General features: G+C 39.4%; 2 protein-coding genes across 5 annotated transcripts in view; both read right to left on the bottom strand.

Moving 5' to 3' along the window:
* Window positions 1-246: 246 nt before the first annotated feature.
* Window positions 247-8,263, bottom strand: LOC127439293 (muellerian-inhibiting factor-like). The gene is made up of 7 exons (XM_051695534.1): window positions 3,119-8,263; window positions 2,472-2,792; window positions 2,146-2,318; window positions 1,733-1,850; window positions 1,502-1,646; window positions 793-1,238; window positions 247-669 (listed from the first exon to the last, which is right to left on the bottom strand). Exons 1-7 carry the CDS (start codon window positions 3,258-3,260, stop codon window positions 248-250), a joined length of 1,767 nt encoding a protein of 588 aa, XP_051551494.1. The 5' UTR covers window positions 3,261-8,263; the 3' UTR covers window position 247.
* A 141-nt stretch (window positions 8,264-8,404) lies between these two features.
* Window positions 8,405-21,003, bottom strand: part of LOC127439273 (histone-lysine N-methyltransferase, H3 lysine-79 specific-like) — a 54,763-nt gene continuing 42,164 nt past the window's right edge. For 3 of the 4 annotated variants that reach the window (XM_051695486.1, XM_051695488.1, XM_051695489.1), the window contains 5 exons: window positions 18,649-19,184; window positions 18,001-18,209; window positions 17,835-17,899; window positions 15,073-15,684; window positions 8,405-14,424 (listed from right to left, as the gene is read on the bottom strand). In XM_051695486.1, coding sequence (XP_051551446.1) covers window positions 13,868-14,424; window positions 15,073-15,684; window positions 17,835-17,899; window positions 18,001-18,209; window positions 18,649-19,184 — 1,979 coding nt within the window. In that variant the 3' untranslated portion in view covers window positions 8,405-13,867. The remainder of the gene's footprint in view (window positions 14,425-15,072; window positions 15,685-17,834; window positions 17,900-18,000; window positions 18,210-18,648; window positions 19,185-21,003) is intronic. The other variant, XM_051695487.1, reaches the window with a different exon arrangement.

Raw genomic sequence — 21,003 nt, 5'->3', positions numbered from 1 at the left:
AACTGAAACTGATCTAAAAATGTATTGTTTATATCATTGTATATGCTCATTTTCACTCTAATTACCTAATTTACACTTCAAATGACAGCTTACGTACCGGGTCTGTTTGCACCAATTTCGCAAAATGAAAGGCTTTGTTGTGCATTTATAGGCAAAAATAAATGCAGATTAAGCAGATCTGTGAAGTTTTATTCATATATTGTATTATACACATATATAAGTGCATTTCTTAGAACAAAGGATGCCATCAGCGACACCCACACTTGGTCGCCACCACGTTTTGCTTGGGGGCAATCTTGGTGCCCACGCTCTCTAGCTCGATCACTTGCAGGTCGATATAGTCCACTGGCACACAGCAGGGAGTGCGAGCAACGGGCTGGCCACTCTCGATATGGTTGTTCAGGAGGATGACGTGGTTGATGCCATCATCCATTGGGAAGACACAGGCCCCTACACAGTTGTTGATGTTGGCCACAGAGGGCACAAGAGAGAACTTCCTCAAGGACACAGTCAAGCTCTGAAGTCGACACTGACTGGGTGTTGTCGGGACATCCTCATCTGCTCTGGCTGTCCTCTGGGCCCGTTCCACCTCTAAGGTACGGAGTACTGTCTGCAGAGCCTTCAGCAGCAAAACGGCCCGGTACTGCGCCTCTTTATGGTCTTTACTGACTATAAATGAATCATAGGGACCAGTATTACAAACTCTATCCTCTGCTTCTGCTGTATATACTTATATAATTTATATAATGCAATTGTACTATACAGGCATATAAAAAAAAATGCAGTACTCACTTGTTTCATCATCCGCTCCATCTGGAGGAAGGGCACTAAGTTCACTCAGTTTCTGAACCCTGTCAATCACCTTTTGCTCTGCCTCCTTTTTCACCTGAGCAATGGCTTCATCCAGTCGCAGTCTGAGCACAGACAGTAGAGGAGACTCCAGTGTCAGCTCCACTCGGTGAGTCTGCAGGCTTTGCTGACTTTGGGGGAAGACAAATGCAGTTGGAGTGGAGGAATTCACCAGTCCTGAAAGGAGGGACTCCGTGGATGACACTCCCAGGGTGAGTGGTGGAAGGGAATGCAGTGCATCCAAATAGACTGTGCTTACCTCTTCTTGAGGTGTTGATGGCTCTTTCTCTGGCAGGATGTCATTGAAGAGCTTCTGCAGCTCGCACAGAAAAAGGAAAGTTTTGGATGGAGGAAGAGGGCCTGGTAAAGGTCTCTGATCCAGAGGAATTCTGGACAAACAAAACAAAAAACAAAACAAAACATTGGTTATGTTTGGAATGGAATACTAGCTTACTACTTACTGGATATTGTGCAGTATATACTGTATACTGTCTACTAATAAAAAAAAAAATTGTATGTTAACAAGAACACATATTACACTGAATGAATGTTTCAAACAGCAGTATGCAATATTGTTGTGACAAATGTAGTGTTTTACATTTAATTCAGCAAATGGTGTCCATAATGTACCTCCAGCAGGTGAATCATTTACCCGTGGTATTGTAAATTAGGTGTCCTTTGCTCATCACTATTTTCACGGTCAGCGAGGAAAAATAACATCGGCTTCATTGTAATGTTGTTTCCATCCACTTTTCTCATTAAGACTTCCTGAAGCTCAGACAGACTAGGTTTATGCCCTAAAATGAGAAAACAGGAAAATAATTAAAATGGCCAATGTGAAAGGAGTCTTGAGAAGTCTATTTTGGAAGGAGAGAAGTCATACTGTTCTCAGTCTTCAATGTCTCAACTGCAATTCTCAGTTTAAGGTGACCATGAGTTTTACTCTCTTTCTGTCCACCTGTAAGGAAAAGAAAATGCATGCTCTCGGAAATGCAAATTGTCTGGAAGAGAGAGAACCAGAGAAAACACAACATAACTTATTATATTGACAAAAATATGCATAAAAACACACTTAAGTGAAAATTATCATCATGTCAAAGCTGTGGTGTAGTGATTTGCGCACAATCCCTAACACAATAGGCCTTGTTCATTCTTATGTAAATTATTGCAGAATAGTTTAGAAATTAGCTTTGCTTGTGTTTCATGAATGAGGTAAGCATTTCCTGTCATTCCATTTTCTATTACAGTCAATAAAAGTGGTGAAAGGGCCCAAACAAAAATCGTAATGAGGATAACCTGTTTATTTGGATGAAGAGAATGACTGCTAAATGTCATTCTTAAACCATCTCCCTTGATGGAATCCACACTGAACAGGAGTGTCATGGAGGCCAGGTTGGTTGACTGAGCTTGCCTTGGGAATGTGAGGGCCAAAATCATCTCTCCTTCTTCCTCAGCATCCCAAATATCTACTAAGATAACCACAACAGAAAGACGGAGTGATATTCACGACAACTAACATTCGACAATAAGAATAACTAGTTGACAAGAATGAATATCCAGCTATAAACAACAAGGGATAAAATTTGAAATTTAATTTTCTAAGCCAAAGAAAATGTGTTTACCTTTTGTAGCATGTACACCCTTAAGTCCATTACTTTGTTGGTGTGCACTCTCAGCTAGACGTGTTAATGCAGCAACCTGGAAATCTGTTACTGCATCATGTTGCGAACATATTCCAAAGCGCTGGATCCCCCGTTCACTCTCCCTGTTCCAGCCATCTTTCAGGGCTGACAAGAAATCATCCATGGCATGATTGTGAGCTGATTGGTCCTCTTTGCATGGTATGTCTTCAGTTGCATGTGTTGATTGGCCGGTCAGCTGTTCATTAGTGTTGTGAGGAACATGTCCCATATCTCCATCTTCCCGTTCATCTCCAATGCGTCCTTTAGATGGATTAAACAACCATTCAAGGGTGTATCAACCATTATTTGGATAGGACATGTGCTTCTGAAAGTTAGAAACTTTTATCCATGTCCTTTCACTTTTTGGTAGGTAATCAACAACCATGCCCAATGCAAAAAACTAGAGGAATTATCTCCAAAATTATACAGTAGTTAAACATCAAACCAACATCAAAATCACTCTTAAAATTTTGAACTACTACTGTAGCAGGTTCACTGATTTGAAAGATGTAAAATAATGCATAACAATCCCAGTACTGCGTCAAAACAAGAAGAAAGTAAACACAGGACCAATGGAAGGGACTGACCTGATAGTGGGGTGATCTTCTGGCTGTTGTCCTGGTCGTTATGTCCCATTGTGGCACCGTATGACCCAGTCCCCACAATCAAAGACACCAACAGCATCATCCAAAATCTTGTCTGTGCAAGCATCTTCTCTGATTCCATCATAAAGAAGTCTAACACTTGTTTTGGGGCGGGTCAGCGATGGGCATGTGCTTTATACACACCTCCCAGCCTCCTGAGAGGAGCCAGCCCACCAAGAAAGCTTGTCCTTGGAGTAACGGGTATTCAAGGCATGCGGGTTGATGTGTGTGTTTCAAGGGATTGTGAATGGATATCACAGGCCTTTGGGCTTTGATAAGCTGAGGAGGGACCCACACAGACAATGGACTCCTGTGTAGACCACAGACACCCAGCTGTAGTGTGAGGGTGATAACAGTTTGACCCTCGAGTCTTGAGTTGGTAAACTGCAACAAAGTTCTTTTCTATTTAGAGTACATCCCTGTTTAATTTAATTCCCATGGGACACAGTTACACATCCTAGAGTTTTTGTGTCCCCGCTTTGTAAGTAGTCTTTTGTGATGTCCTGTACTGCTCGTCTCTGCCTTTGAGAAACTATATTTTGTACCCCATTTCTATATTACATTCTCAACTTGTTTTAAACCTCTTGCATACTAATAGATATATTGAGTAGTTAAAAATCTGGGCCAGTAACCAAAAGGTTGTAGGTTCAAACCACACTAGGAGCAAACTATGACCACTCTCCCCTTAAACAAGGCACTTAACCAAAGGTTGCTCCAGAGGGACCTTCGAGATAAAGGCTCTGACACTTTTACCTTTGCACTGTGAAATTCTGCAGGTGAAATACAGTCATCTCAATGTAAATCTGCACAATCAGGAATTTCAACTGATGGCAAACAAATATGATACAAATTTTGTGTGAGGTTCAAATTTGGTAAACTCTGACACCCAAATTCGCAGCATTGACCAATGGGCAGTGCTATGTACATACAATAGCTACACTGAATATTCACAATTGACAAGGAATAGTGGTGAGTTTCTTTTTAACACTCCCTAAATTATACAGTGCAACGGTAAAGGTGACCAAGTTGTTTGTCATGTCAGGGTTCTGTCTTAATGGTAAACTCATTTTGTGAAACTCTTGCAAGAATTGCATTTGCTGCTACCAAAGAAAAAGTTAGGTTTGGGGCAGGGTTCCTACTGGACTCCAACTGTATGAATGTAAAAACATTTTCAAACATTTTTTCCACCTTTCACAAGATAAGTGAACATCTAAACACGATCTCCTGGCATAGTGGGTAGTGAATGTGCTTGTAACACATAAGATCCATTGTGCTCATAGGGACCCAGATTTGAATTGCAGTTACTTGAAAGGTGCCCAGAGTTGTGCCTGGCAGGCTACTCAGCCTTATATGGTTAGGATAGGGGCTGTGTGTTAGGGTCTGTGTTATGTCCCAATCCCATTCCACCTTTACATTCCTGCCTACCTCTACTGTCATATCATTAACCGGATAAGCTCATAATGGGTTTTGGATAAATTACCAATTGCTAATTCTTAACAGAATAACTACATATGTGATAAGATATACCCTTGGGTTTCTATAGCTCAAAATTTAGTGTGGTGCTAGCGATGCCAAGATCATGGGTTTGAATCCCAGGGAATATCCAAACTGATAGAATTTATACATTAAATTCACTGTGTCACTTTGGATCAAAGTGTCTGTCAAATGCCTAATTATAAATGTAGCAGTACCTATAATTTTAGGTATTGAAAATAAAGTTTGCAGGCTATTTGTCCTTGGTATCTGATGTTACTAAAATACTCTCAAACTTATAGCCCCGTCTCTCGTAGACACGCAGCTGCACATGTTTTCCAGACAGTCAAGGTCTCTGTAGCACTTGTGTGCTAGGTGTTTGACCAGTCCCAAGAGATAAGGCAAGGATCTATTGGCCGAAAGAATGGCTGAGAACGAGCACAAATCACAGAGGACAAAATGCTAGATAGTTTACCATATCTGGAATTCTTAATGAAAGGAAACACAGTATAATGTGAGATCATTTTTAAAGAACTTAATGAATACTTTTGAATAGTTGTAATTTAAGATGTGAATATAAAATCAATCTGCAAGGGCCCCCTTTTTAGTGCTTTTTAGAATCAACGTGTCATATTTCAGGACTCTTTGCTTTTGCCTATTCCATACAAGCACAATGCAAAAGCAACTGGTAAACACTGTAAGAAGTCTAATCCAGTGAGAAGTATTTCTCAAAACACATGGGTCTATTCTAGGTCTGTTGTTGTTGCAAGGGGGTCCAAATGACCTCAATGATCTTTATTAAATTATCATCACATTACATTCCTTTCAAATTGAATTCTTCAAGTATTATCATCACTTATCAGTGACCCAGTGCAGTTAAGTGCCAATAAAAGTTCATTAGCTTTGAACATTACAAAAGATCACTTGCAATGCCTCTGACCATTTTTAAATTGGTTTTCAAGTGGTTTATACTCTGTTGAACCATTACTGCACCCCTTTACATTCCGACAATAATCTTTATTAAAGTAACAGTGAAATAAATGAATCAAATAGAGCTTTTCGTTAGGAACACTTTATTTCATTTACAGAAAGCTGGGATTTTAAAAGCTTTTATCAACTCATTTAGGCTGTCATTTGAGCTCTCAAAGCACCAAACACAGTTACACAAATCTGGCAGCTCTAAGAGTTTGCTATTATTGCACAATAATCCTATGATGGTTTTGTTAAACAGCTACAAAATATAATTTGTGATTCACTAAAAAATAGGAATGCAAGTATTATAAAGTCTGAGTAATATAAGCATTTTTTTTTTTACTTAAAAAGGATGAATTTTTGATTGGAGCATTGTGACTGACAGATAGCAATAGACTATACTATCAGTGGACATTGCGATCACAGGTAAATAATGCACAGTAAAGCAAACTCCTAAGGGCAACCCCTTCTATTCCCATCAATTCTCATTTATATATGTCAGCTAGAGGAATACAGCCAATATTTGTTAACATTCCCTTCCAATATGCAACTCTATTAACAAAGTCAGAAACGATGTTCCTGAGACATTAGACAGATCCTTTCTGAATTTACATATTTATATTTGGACAATCATTAATCTATCGAAACATGCCAAAGGACGTGAGTTGCCTTTTGCAATGCACACCTAACTTTGTACATATACCTGAGAAAATGCAACATCAGCAAGAATTATGAATTGTTTTCATTTTAAATAGTTCAAAATCAATTTCAAGAATAGCTTAATTTTATTCCACTCCAACATGAGATGTCTGGATGATGGACAAAAGAGTTCGAAAGAGACATCACAATAAGAATAACAAGCAAAGCTTGCGCTTATGTTTATTAAATGTTTACCTCTCGCTAGCACGATGCGAGGTGCATGAATTTCTTAGCTGCATTTTCCTTGTTTAAAGTGAAGGATAGCACCTTACTGTTCAAAAGAGTATTCAAACTGTCAGGATTACGAAACCATAACAGTCGCAGAGATATCAAAACACAAATTTGCAAAAAGGTAACATTAACAGTGACTATTAATTACTTAAAAAAAAAAAAAAAAAAAAAAAAAAGACCCTCAGTGCTGGTAACAATGGACTCAAATACTGGTCAATGTCCTCTATCATCTTTACTTAGACAGAGATTACACAATGGTTTTTATTTCATTATACAGCGTAGTCTATTAAACAGCATTCTGACTATAAAGCTTAGATGAGGTTGATTTTTCCTTGAGCACATATTTGAGCAAAAATAAAATACACCATGAAGAAAAAAGGACGCAAAACTAAGGAATTCCACTTTGTCTTCAAGCTGGCAATGTTGCACGCCAATTACTATTTTGACAACGCAGTACTAGCCAGTGATAGACCGATATGCCAGAACAGGATATTTCGACATTTTGGGCTAATTACCACAAGTGTCAATCAGTGGTCGACCGATATGTTTTTTTTTTAATGCCTGATGCCGATATTCAGAGAGAAGGGTGGCCGATAGGCCAATACAATGCCAATATATAACAATTTAATACAGTAAATAAACATAAAATTGCTAAAAAAAAAATTAATAAACTCCTATTTAGTACTATATTTACTCAATTTCACACAAAACATTGTAAAAAATAATCAAAAAAATTATATTGTACTTTAAATGGTAGATAGCAGTTTCTTCTTATTTTTGTTTAGTCATCAAATTTTAGTAATTTATTTGCACATGAAGAAATTGTTAATATATTAGGAAGAAGGAAATAACAGTACACACAGTAGTCCAGCAAACATGGATGGCATGTCCACATTAGCAATCACATTTACTCAAAAAATACAGAATCAAACCAATTGTACATACAGTACACAGTGAATAAGACATTTACTTATAGCACACGTGAAGCGCTTTTACCTTAAAGTTGCACCAGAGACTATTTAGCAGAGACGGGCCACTTCTATTAAAATTAATGGTAGAAATTAGAATGCCCAACTGCAGCCAACGGTCAACAGAAGTAGATGGGAAGTCCTGTTTTACAAGTAAAAGAGCCAATCACCTTTTAGATAGACATCGCCTGTCAATCAACTTGAGAACGCACATGCGCATGAGCTATAAAAGCTGGGATTTGTTTTTGTTTTTTTGTGCGCTGAGGTAAAGTAGCACCATTTATGATACCAGTGTTGTTAGATTTTACTGCTGATTTGAAATATATGTTCTCTGATCATAATCTTCACCAACCATTTTGGAGACTTCGGTTTTTCCCCATTCAAGTTGATTGCAGCTGCACTGTCATGACTGGAAATAGCCTCCCGAGAGCGTTCCAAACATGGCCGACAGTGGACTGACTTGCTATAAAGACTTTAGTTGCACTCACGCACTTGTGCGGATCCAGCATGCAGCAGCAATCTCCTGACAGTTTAAATAGCCTTGATCGCCTGCTTGGACTGTGACCACTGACCATCATGATTTTTGAATCAGAGGAACTTTTGATCCTGATCTTGAAGTTTTGATTCTGGCTGATAGAATACGCACTTCTGAAGAAGACATTAGATGAGCGCTCGATGGGAAGAAAACGCTGGATTTTCGTGAGGTTTGTGAATTACATCTGTTTAAATGAGATATGTGCATGTTTGCAAATGGTATATAATACAAGTTTTATTGATATGTGCCTTTTATCATTAGAAAAGAAAGTTAAAGGTGACAGGGAACTGTAGAGAAGTGACTGTTAGAATACACGCTTTAGAGGTAAATAAATGAGCACTCCACAGGATGCTGGATCTGCTGAAGTTGTGTGAGGTTGGTTTATTACATCTGTTTAAACGAGATATGTGCATATTTGCAGACAGTATATGATTTTATTTTTATCGATATTTGCATTTTTAGCATTAGACAAGACAGTTAAAAGTTACAGGGAACTGTTAAGGAGAGAGAGGGAGAATAAAACAGGCGAGCACTTTAACATTATGAGCTCAAACGCGTCTGTCGCGGCTCTGATATGCAGACCGTTTAAATGACACTATGTTGCGCGCGGTATATTATTGTAGTAACACGATGGCACGTAACAACAAAATGAAATGTGACTGGTCGTTTACATGTCTCAGTCGCTTCACATGCAAGCAGGCAATTTTCGGTGCCCTCAAGAAAAATATCGTCCAAACAGGAAAAGTTAATGGCCGATGCGATAATTAAAGTCAGAATATCGGCCGATTTATCGGCCTCGGCAATATATCGGTCGACCACTAGTGTCAATTTCAAAATAGCCAAAGACAAAACAGCCTTGTCAATGGATAAATGTTTTCATTATTTTTCCAGGGAATTTTGCATGCATTTTGTTTAAAAAAAGTGTTTGTTTCACTGAGGCAATTGTGTGTCTCATTTGTCATCGTTAAATTGTATTATGCATATATCTGAATTATAGCATGTATTGGCAGCCAGATCTCTCATGATGAGTACTGCTCATTTAAAAAACCCATAACGGTCAACTAGCCATATCTCTAAGATAAGTCACATCAGAACAACTTCACAACACGCAACAGGCTCAAACTCTAGGTTACACAATGCACTCTAGGACAGGCTTTGATAGTGGATTGTAGATTTTGGTATGGGTGCACTGGCATGTTAGACATTCGTGTGAACAACAGCACCAATTTTAGTAAGATGTAGATGTGTTTATTACATTGTAAAGAAACGAAGATTTCAGAGCTTAAGAGACCGCACCAAGCCAAAGTAGGCAAATAGGCTTAGCACACATTTTCATTTTTATGACAAATTAAAGTTTTTAAGAAGAAATAAACTCAACGCCATTGGCACAAGTTTACCACTTTATACAGGCTCAAACAGTCGAGGTGTGCCATTATAGTAGCTCTAAGCATTTTGTACCTGTCATACAGGTCAAGTTCAAATGCGAGCACCATTGAAGTAAACACTTCATTAAAAAAAAATTATTTTATCAACCTCCTATAAAGTTCTGCAATGTGTGGTGAAATTCCATGCTTCTTTAAGTCTGTTATATTAAGACCAAAGTTGTTTCGTCTATACAAAATTGGCACTATCCAAACAAGCAGGGAATGCTTTACACTGGGTGCCAAATAATAGGATTATAAATATTGGAAAAATAAATGCCGGAAGGCTTGAAATCATCCCTGTTTAAAAGAAGCACCAAGAATCTTTATTCATTTTCTTTTGTGTTGATGTTCTTAATATAAATAAGCACAGTCTAAAGTTGTACAGATTGTAGCACCATATTGTTCAGACTGTGAGTCAAGTACACACACTTTGCACATGTTGTGCTCTGTTTCCGATACAAAACAATGACAGATATTTAAAATGATAAATAAACCAAATTATGTACAATTATACAGTCTGAAAGACACTACCATTCACAGTACAAAAAAAAAAAAAAAAAAAAAAAAAAATTTATACACAAAGGCATCAAACATAAAACAAAGATGACTTAAAGTTGCCCAGTAGTTTCTTCTTTCGTTGTTTTCGTATTTATTCTGCATTTCCCAGTGTGTGTCTTTTTATCAGTATGTGTGTGTGTTTGTAAATGTACACGTGTGCTGGTTTTCCAGGTTGCGGAAAGTGAAAATTAGTATAAACTAGTGAACTTGAAAATCCCAAAGAAAACGTGTTTTTTGTGAAACATGCGAGGGGAAAATGCAATACAATTCACCTGAATATGCCTGTACCGTGTAAGACACTGCCACAATTGAACAAAATATGTGCATTGTATTAAAGGATCAGCAGTAACTGTTAACAATATGGAAGCTCGAGTATTAATTGCCCTTAACCAAACAAAAACACCTAAAGTTGCGGGTAACGTAGTGATTAAGATCAGGCAGTTTAAAAGTAACTCACCTAATTAAATAGCTGCTTACAGGTACTTGCTCACTCTGTGGCTCTAAATGCTTTTCTCCCTGCAAAATGTTGTTTCATCATCATGTATTCCTGGGCAGATGCAAATGTGTCCGTTTCATCCTTGTTCGAGCTTTTATGATTTCACTAAATCTATATGCGTGTAAAAAAATCAATCATTATTCCCTTTGATAAATAAAACTTGCATATTTTAAGCCTTAAAAACGGCATATGTGGTTATGTATGCCATTGATAGCTCCACAGGTAAGTTTTCCAGTGTAAAGTAAATTGAGCTCTGGGTTTCCAACTTATTTCACCTCAAAATACAAAAAAATAAAAGAGTTCACCCCAAAAATGTAAATCCTGTCCTTATTTATTCACCCTTGTTTCAAACCTGTATGGCTTTCTTACGTGGAACACAAAAGGAGAAATGTTGGAGAATGCTGCTTTTTTTTTTTTTTTTTTTCAAATAATGAAAGTGAAATGGAACTGTAGAGCTCCAGAAATGACACAAAAAGCACCAGAAAATATAATTACAGTTCATAAGACTTATGCAGTACATTCATAGTATTCTGAAGCCATACGATAGCTTTGTGTGACCATGCACTTTTGCTGAATGGAAAAAAGCAGCCATATATTCTTTAAAACATCTTTTGTGTTCCACTGAAGAAAGTAAATTATCATTTTGAAACGACACAGAGGTGAGTAAAAGAATGCTACAATCTCATTTTTTTCGGTGAACCCTTTAAAATGCACTAATTCCAGAATGACTATTATTCTATAAAACAGATTTATTGATGAAAATGTGACTAAAAGTATCAAATGTGTAACCCCAGAGACTTTCTAGTATTTTGTGACTCTGTAGCACAAGCTCAGGCTGCAAGTGTAAGATCCCTACATGGAAATTCAACAATTGGATCAGGCTCTAGAGGCAGGGCTTCAAAAAGTCCAAACGATTAGGAGCTATCAATCATAAAAGCCACATTTCTTTCCATTGACAGCAGCAAGGTTATGAAGATTCACTAGTCGTTTTTTTGTGTGTATGGCCCATAATGACTTGATTGACTTTGAGACATTTCAAACACTTCTTCACTTAGAGCTTCTTCCACTGTGAATCTACTGCAAATTTAAATGTAATTTCTTCCAAAACAATTTACTTAATGTTAACTACCCATCATTAAGGCCACGCTAAACACACAATTAACAATAAATCATGACTGTTAGCATCATTCCAACATGATGCCAACTTAACACATTAAAAACAAAGCGGCAAAATCTGTAAATCTGAATATGATTGAGGGGGCATTCATGAGTAAGTGTTTGTGTGTGTATTTTATAAGCTGCACCTGTGGTAATATTCTGATACCCATGCCAGTTTAACAGTAGCGGCTTTAGCAAATGTTTGAGCACCGGTGAGCGAGTTAAGCCCATTGGTCCACACCTGTCCATTGCATAGGTAATGTTGGGTTGAGGTAGATTTCTTCAGTTACCTGTAACCAGTGGAGGGTAAAAATCCACAAATTACACAGTGAGTAAATAGTTAATTCATGAACATGCTATATAGAGATAGACCGATAACTGGTTTGACAGAACTTTTTGGCCAATATTCATGCTTTTCTATTTAATCTGTTATCGGTCCCTTGATATTGGCAAAATTTCTGTTTGGAAATATTCCATTCCAAGTCATAATTTATTTCCTTTGACAATAAGAACATTGTTATAATTATTATTAACATTTTCATGATGAATATTGCTTTTATAGTTCCATTCAAATTATTTAGCCATCGAGTCAAAAAGTAGCAATAAAAATGAGCTAAAACGGGTTCTGCAAATTGTTTATCAGAAACTAAAACAATGTAACCGTTATTCACACTTTTCTACTTAGATCATTAATATCAGGTCTACCGATAAATGCAAACATTTCTGTTTGGAAATACTCTACTGCGTCATAATTGAGGTCCTTTGACAATAATAATACTATTATAAAAATATTCATAATGCACATTATGTTTATATTGTTGTATTCAAATTATTATTTAGTCATCAGGGCTTTTCATACTTGAAATGGTTAACCCTGGGTTATTCTAAACCCCGGGTAAACGGAATCCTGGGTTATCCTGTTTCATGTTTCACACTGTTCATACTTTACCCTGGATTAAAAATTAATCCTGGGTATTCATGTTCCGATGTTTCACACTGTACATTCGTAAACCCCAGGTTAACGGTCTTATTTGTCGATAACACTGATCGGACGAATGCAGCTCGCAAAGGACACGCAACCTGTCAATGGAGCTGCTCTGCCGTTCTGTGAAATGTCGGCAAGCAAATCCAAGCTGTTTGTCTTTTGTCTTCTGAAATATGCCACGGAAATACGGAATACTGTCTCTTCATCACGGCAGTTATCGGGTTCTTTGCCACTTTTCCGGATTCCCTCACGTAAACATGTGAAAGTTTCAGCGATGGTACAAATTGCATTAATATTTAATGAGGCAAGCACTGAGGCTTTATTTGATTTGTTGTCTGTTGCTAAACAACTTTCTGTAACATTCAAACACCACATTGTTTCACACGTTTAACTCTGGCACCGCAAGGCGGGGTTAACCCTGCTCTGGAACGGGGTTTTAGCGGTGCTAACCCCCTTTCAAAATTACAAGTGTAAAATGATGCTATACCCGGGGTTAAAAGCGGGGTTTAGAAAAAATATAACCCGGGGTTAAGCGCAGTGTGAAAAACCCTATTGAGTACAAAAGTAGCAATAAAAATGTAAAACTAGTTCTGCATATCGGTTATTAGCTCCTAAAACATTTGAAATAATTTACCAACACTCACACTTTTCTACTTGCAGTAATCTGGTATCAGTTCCTTATCAGGTCTACCGATAAATGCCAAAATCTTTAAACAAAATTATGTTTTCATTGTTGTATAGAAATGGTTATTTAGCCACAGAGTCAAAAAGTTGCAGTAAAAACTAAATTATGAAAAACTTATTCTGAATATCAGTTATCGGACACGAAAACATTAAAAATAATTGGTATCAGAGATAAAAAAATAAAAAAACATTATCGGTCGATCTCTACTGTTCCCAAAGACATAAAAAAGTGAGTAATTTTGACATAATGGTACAGTCTAGAAGCTGTTTTATGAAACCAAATGAACTCAAAATGAGCAGTCACAGTAATGCAGCTATTACAAGAAAAAGCAGCAAAGCATGTTGCGTGTTACCATGCGAACACCACATACCTTGTTCAGATTGATAATAATACAGCAAGTAGAATGCAGTAGCTTCCCTGTATCCGTCTAGTAATAGTCTCTTCCCAATTCAGTACCCCACATCCACCCCTCTCCCCCCACCCCCTCCCACTTACACCCGCCCTTGTCCTATCTGGGGCGATTGCTGGGGATCTGCGAGGCAGTATAAGATGCCGGCAGACCCAGAGTCCTCCAGGAGCTCAAAGCCACACCCCCACCTGATCCAGCACTGCTGGAGGGATGTGGAGGAGGCAGGTGTGTGGGATAATGCACTGTAAAGGGCCACGAGGACGCAGAGGAGGTGGTGATGGAAGCAGCGGTGGCGGAAGCGGCAGCCTGTGACTGGGAGGAGGTGGAGACGGTGGAAGTGGGAAGGGAGGACTGCATCCTCGAGGACTGGTAGCGCTCGGAACGCGGGGAGGAGGATTGGGGTGGGGCGGAGTTGAAAGAGGAGACAGCATTGAGGAGAGGAGGGGGAGGGGGGAGGGTGTTGGAGGGCAGGGAGGGGGCGTGCAGGACTGTCAGTGTGCGGCTGTGCTGGGAGGGGCCCGAAGGCAAAAACGAGGCCCCTGGTTTAGGGTTAGTGTCCAGATGCCTCTGCTGCTGGGAACTGAGGGCCCCAGGGCCTGGGAGATTGCCCCCAGACTGCTGAGAGGAGACTGAAGGCACAAAGTGGTGAAAAATCCCTGCAGACACAGCACAGAGAGGGAGGGAGCAAAGAGAGAGAGAGAGAGAGAGAGAGAGAGAGAGAGAGAGAGAGAGAGAGAGAGAGAGAGAGAGAGAGACAGAAAATGGGGGCTCAGCCAGGTTGTGCACAGCAGCAAGCCAGTCCAACAAACAAGCATATATAAAGCAAAGAGGCATTCCACTGATGGACCTTGATCGTCATGGATTCTAATGGACAGTGAAATGCCTCAACACCCAAAAACAACAACTGCAATTATGACAAACACCCAGAGAAAATGTGAAGGCTGACCTATATCTGGAAAGGCTAGGCTAGGGTATACTTAATTTTTCCCGCGTGCCATTCCGTCTCATGCACGACGAGAGCCTTTTAAAATATACTCTTTAGATTTTTAAGGGTGAAACTTTTTTTTTTGTTTTTTTTTTTCAAATTTTTATTTTAGTACAGCCTGTTGCCATTTTTCTCTGGGTGTGCAGCTTTAGCCTTTGCACAGTCAGCTTGTAAATCAACAGCACAGCGAGCAGTGTGGGAGAGTCAGGCAAGGAGGCAGCACTAGGCCTTGACTTACCTTTTTGTCAACTCCTGAATGACTGTTCTGACTGTGACTGAAATGCACTCACAAACGAGAGACACCCAAATGTAAACTCACCTCCTGCAGTGCCCCCTGCCAATCCCGCGCTGGAATAGCTGCCCAGCCCTGAATGTCCATTGACCAATCGCGGGGCTCCGCTGGAGACTGGTCCGGGCGCCTGAGCTCCAAATAAGGACTGCAGGACCGATGCCCCGCCCAAGGGGAAGTACTGTCCCAAAGAGGTGGCCGAGGAAACTGTGTTGGCCCCGCCCACTTTTCCACTCAAGATGCCTCCACTGGCTGCCGCGGATATAAAGAGGTTCTGGCTGGCCAATCCGCTCACAGATTTCAGGTCCCACTCGCACACTTTCTGTTTCTGTGGTGGTCGTTCCGTGACATTTACCACTGAGCGACCACCACCATCCTGACTGAGGAAGAGGTTCGAGTTCCCGTAAGTATCACGTTCACGTTCTCCTCTCCTCTGCTGTTTCTGGTCGGAGTCGGAGTCCGTCCCCCCTCCAGCCCCACGTGAAGCCCCCACACCGAAGGGCAAATCAACCTGGCCAAGGTCTGAAGGGTTGGGTTTGGGGTCAGAGATGGGGGAGAAGGTAGATTTCCATTTGCAAGCACCGGAGGAAGAGGAGACTTCACTGCTCACGCTGCTGGCACCTGATTTACGCCCTTGTGAGCCTGTTAATGAGAGAGTTATGTAAAAACTTAAATGTTCTATGGCAAATATGATCCGTGACACACAAAAGACAGTACCAGGGTTCCCACTTTTCTTAATAGGGATACACTGAAATTCCAAAAATTTCCAGCCCAAAATAGCATAAAATGTTATTTTTGTTTATCGGCCGAAAGAGAAAAAAAGGCTGAAAATCTTAGCCAAAAATTGGAACAGATACAGTAACTTTAAAATTCAGTAACAGAAACACTCACATGGAGAAAAAGCATAGTTTTTGTTGAACATTAAAGTCCACATCCCCAGAAGTGAAGTGATAGCTCTCTTGGTCATTGGCGCATTAATAAATAGCGTTTTTCAGTGCTTCGATATTGCTTGTTTTTGTGTGTCATGGTCGTTTTTGTCAAGTTCCAACATGATAATAAAGCAGCATAAAAGCACCATTAAACTTGTGTATTATATTTAAAGTCTCTTGAAGCCATACAATAGTTTTGTGAATCGCAAAGTATGCCTTTAATGACCCCGTTTACACCTGGTATTAAGATGCGTTTTTGGTGATCGGACCACGTGGTCAGCGCTAAATGCAGGTCTAAATGGGGTCTAAAACGTTTTGTGATCGGATCACAAAATCCACATATGAATATGGTCAAAAACGCATTTAACCTCATCACATTTGAGGTGTAGACGTGAATCTGTCCTGTATGCACCCCGGCAGCAGTGAAGCGCCACCCCTTGCCTGTCAATCAACTGCTGCGCTAAAACAAGAGTTTTAATTTAGCTGGTTACGAGCGGCTTTAAAAGGAAAAAAACGTCCGATCAGAACTTCTAAAAAAGCAGATACACACACAAACATGAGAACTTCACATGAATCTTCTTCAGTGTATTTGATACCAACATGCAGGGACACTTATGAAAAGCATGAACATCTGCAGCTCAGGTTAATACAACTAATCCACTAAAATAAATGGACAATTCTGCTCGAAATGTTGCTTTTGTGCTTAGATTAAATTTCAGATGCATCTGGGAGAAATAGCATGCCGTTTGTTTTTGCACTTTCTTTTCTAACTTTGTTGCACTTTAACGTCATGCAGTAAAACACTGACATAGTGACTGATGTACGTCTTCATAAAACAGAGTCCCTCCCCTCCAAATCCAATCACAAGTGGTCACAGGAGATGCATTTAAGTGACCAGGTGTAAACAGCGATGTGTCTCACCTGACCACATGTGATTGGATCACCCGAGACACATCTTAATACCAGGTGTAAACGGGGTCAATAAGTAAATATACAGTCTGCAAGCGCAGGGTGCTTCAGTAAATAAGGGCTGCTCTGTTGTTGAAACACATACACAGCATGTGCGCAGCTCGTGATGTGCTCAAGATGTTGCGCTGCTTCCTGAAGTGTTCCGTCAAAATAAAATCCAGAGGGTTTTAAAGCAGCAAAATAAATGCCAAAGAGTTTTAAGGTCAAGATATTATGACTGAAATTGTATTATTGTATAATATAATTATAAAATTATTATTATTACTACTATTAATAATAATAACAATAAATAATATATTACAAATTACAGTAATACTAAAATTGACTGAGTAAAGTGATATCCTATCACAACTAAAGTCAACAGACACTAAAGTATCCATTCCACATTGCAGGTCCACATACAAAGTGGAAAAAACAGTTCCAACAAAACTGGCTTAAAGTTTACTGATGATTTAGAATGCTTAATTATTCCAAAAAACGTCTTGATTTAAAAATAATCATTTCTGGTTTTCAGCCCAGTGTCTCCAGAATTTTTGGTTTTGGATTCGGCCAAGAATTTTCATTTCGGTGCATCACTACTTCTTAACCAATGAATTTCCATGACCTTTTCGGTTTGTGATAAGGACTTTTAAAAAATCATTTTGATTCAGACCACTGATTTGTAAACACATTCGACCAGTTCACTTTAAAAAAAATTGCTCAAAAATTGGACATTACTATAGCTTGAGCATACCTAGACAAATATATATAACTACAGAAATGTCACTGCCTTTTCCACGAGTTAAGATTTATGTCATTTCCATGATTTTCCAGGCTGGAAAAACAATTTCAAAATAGACAATGTAAACACTGCGGTACATTAAATTCCTTTCATCAGAAATACATGCCGCTTACCCCTTTCCACATCTCTGATTGGTCCATCTTTGTCAAAAGATATGGTGGCAATTTTCCTTTCAATTCTAAAAAGAAAACGATTGACTTTCAATGGGAAGAACCAGCATTTGAAGATCCACAACGAAAACTGATTGATAAAATGAGATTGACAAGAAAGAGACGTTACCGGGATGAATTGGAGGTGTCTGGGGCAAAATTGTTGCCCTCTTCATCTGAACTGGGAGTGAAGGAATAGCGGCCCGTATTGTTGAGCTCCAGGGGGCGCTCTCGTTTAAGCACAGGAGGCTGATCCAGATCTGGCCCACCGGGGCTGCGACCTGTCTGCTCCGGGGAAGAGATGGCTGAGATCTCCAAAGGCTGGTTAATATTGTTCACCTGGCAACAGAATGATATGAAATTAACTCATTTACATTACAATTTTCATTTAGGCATTGGATGGATGGTGAATATTGGATAGTACATTACCATTATGTGCATTCCCTAGGAATCGAATCCATGACTTTGGCTTTGTTAGCATGTATGCTTTTGGGGCAATTTGGCGTCTTTTGAAGAAAATGGCTAATCCGGTGTTGTAGGTGGTTGCGAGGACATTGCTATGCGGTTGCTAAGGTATTTCAAGTGGTTTTTAGCATATTGTTGTCACTAAGGTGTAGTGGGTGGTTACTAGGTTGTTCTAAGAGGTTGGTAGGTGGTTTCTTACTAGCCCACCCCAAGTTTCCTAGCATGGCCCTGGTTACTCTTTCAATGCACATCTGCAGGATCTTTTTGCCCGTTTTATCGTCCACCAAGCAAAAACCAAAAGTAGTCCACTCACCATAGAATTTATATTAAGCGGAGATCCAGAAGAATGGCTGGGGCAGCCCAGCCCAGGAAACGGCCTCCTCTTGGTGGAGCCGCTGTTGGGCATTGTCCCTGAAGAGCTGCGCTTCCGCCGGCCTCGTTTGCGTCCCTCTTGCCCATGTGATGCTGGAGAGTGATGATGATGCTTACTGTGGTGATGCTGACCCTGCTTTCCTGACCCGTTCAGTCTGAAACCTCCAGTGGAGGAGGAGGAAGAGGAAGAAGAGGAGGAAGAGAAAAAGATACGGCGGCGGGCTTCACTGTCCAGGGGCTCCGGGTCGGACTCCGGGCCCTGACGATCGTGGCCGTCCTCAGGTGGGAGTCTCGGTGGACCATCGGCGTACTGGAGGACACCACCGGTGCCCAGGGGAGGACTGAGGCCAGAGCCACGAGGCTGAAGGCCCATGATGGGAGTGCTATGAGGGGGAGGGGAGGTGGCGTCGCAGTCTTGTTCTTCCGTCAGCATAGCAGAGTGACAGCCGTTCACCAACCCTGAGCTGGAGGAGTACCCTATGAGGATGCAGGAGGAAGCTGTATTAAAAAAATATTACTATATTATTACTAGGGCTGTGAATTGATAAAATTAATTTAACTAATTGATCGCTTATTTTTCTCTGATTAATCACGATTAATCGCAATTAAATTATGGTGTATGAAACATTACAACAAACATTAAAAAAATAATCATTTATTTTTATAGCCTTTTTGGCTTTTTAATGGGATAGGGAAAGTAGAGAGGTGACAGGAAATGAGAGGGAGAAGAGTGGAAATGGGATCGGGAAAGGACCTCACGAGCCAGGACTTGAACTAGGGTCACCCCCGATGCATCAGCACCACGTCTTGAGTGCAGCCCGCTATTGACATTAGTCAAAAGAATTGGTTGTACATGTTAAAAAAAACAAAATCTCGCAGATAGAGTTAAAGGAATATTCCGGGTTCAATACAAGTTAAGCTCAATTGACAGCATTTGTGGCATAATATTGATTACCACAAAAATTAATTTAGACTTGCCCCTCCTTTTCTTTAAAGAAAGCAAAAATGAAGGTTACAGTGAGGCACTTACAATGGAAGTGAATGGGGGCCAATTTTTGAACGTTAAAATACCGTTTAAAACGTTTTGCCACAAGACAAAGAATATGCATGTAAACACGTGTGATAACATCACTTACTAACCTTTTCTGTTTAAAGTTATAGCCAATTTTACAACTTTGTTGCCATGGCGACAAATGTCAACAAACTCTTAAACGACTGTCAAAATTACAATTTATACAACTTCACGGCTCAAATAATACACAAGTTTTAACAGAAGAATTAATGTAAGTGCTTTCATAAAATTATAAGCTTTTCTGCTTTTAAACCCTCTAAAATTAGCCCCATTCACTTCCATTGTAAGTGTCTCACTGTAACCTCGGTTTTAGCTTCTTTTTTTCCAGTGGACTTTTTAATAATAGGATCAAATGGGCAGAATCAATTCATATCAAACTTTACTGGCAACATAAACTTAAGTGTACATTTCCAATTCATTATTAGACACTATACATACAGATATACACAGTGGTGACTAAACCCTCAGGATCGTTTTCATTGGTTATCTCAATCATGCAGTCAAACAGTAACATATGCCTGACGATAGTTTAAATAAAATGTTATCAGATTTCTTGTTGGTTTTTAAAGAATTTAGTGTGAGGTTTTTTTTTTCCTCATTTTCATCTTCAACGTATTACGTCTGTGTTATGAATTCTAGGCTTGTTTGCAAGGCTTTATTAAAGAACGAAGAATGAGAAAGAATTTAAAAGAATGTTTTTGTTTTTTTTATTATTAAAAATGTTATTGTGTTGGCAGAGCCATAAATTGTCAGAATCCGTGACAATGAATTGCTCACACCAAGCTTGAAATGGTACAAATATTTCTCTGTTGTGTGTGTTTAATTTTTCATCCTAAGTGGTTCAAAATGTTAATTAGTAGTCAAGTTAATGCAGACGAAGTGTTATGAATTCTAGGCTGAGACTGCATTTTATAAAGTCATATTGTTTTGGCAGAGTATTTTTCTATACATAAGTGTAAGTTTCTCAGTGTTAAGCCCCTCTTTTCTGTTGTTGTTGTGTGTGTTAAAAAAAACAGCATAGCGTTGTGTGGCTAATCAGCACTGCGATTGAGATGACCAATGAAAACGTTCCTTAGGGTTTAGTCATGACTGCGGGGTGTGGTTTGCGCTTAAGTGGTTTTGGGGGAAAAAAGATCATGCTCTACAGACACTCTTTACAGGAATGCCGGTTTTGTTAAAGAGACAGTACCGGTTTTTAGCACGTTCAACAAAATAATGTAAATA

Source organism: Myxocyprinus asiaticus, chromosome 50, assembly GCF_019703515.2.
Source record: "Myxocyprinus asiaticus isolate MX2 ecotype Aquarium Trade chromosome 50, UBuf_Myxa_2, whole genome shotgun sequence".
In the NCBI taxonomy this organism is placed as follows: Eukaryota; Metazoa; Chordata; class Actinopteri; order Cypriniformes; family Catostomidae; genus Myxocyprinus; species Myxocyprinus asiaticus.
The sequence above is the reverse complement of the archived record's forward strand: the minus strand, read 5'-3'. Positions and strand labels throughout refer to the sequence as shown.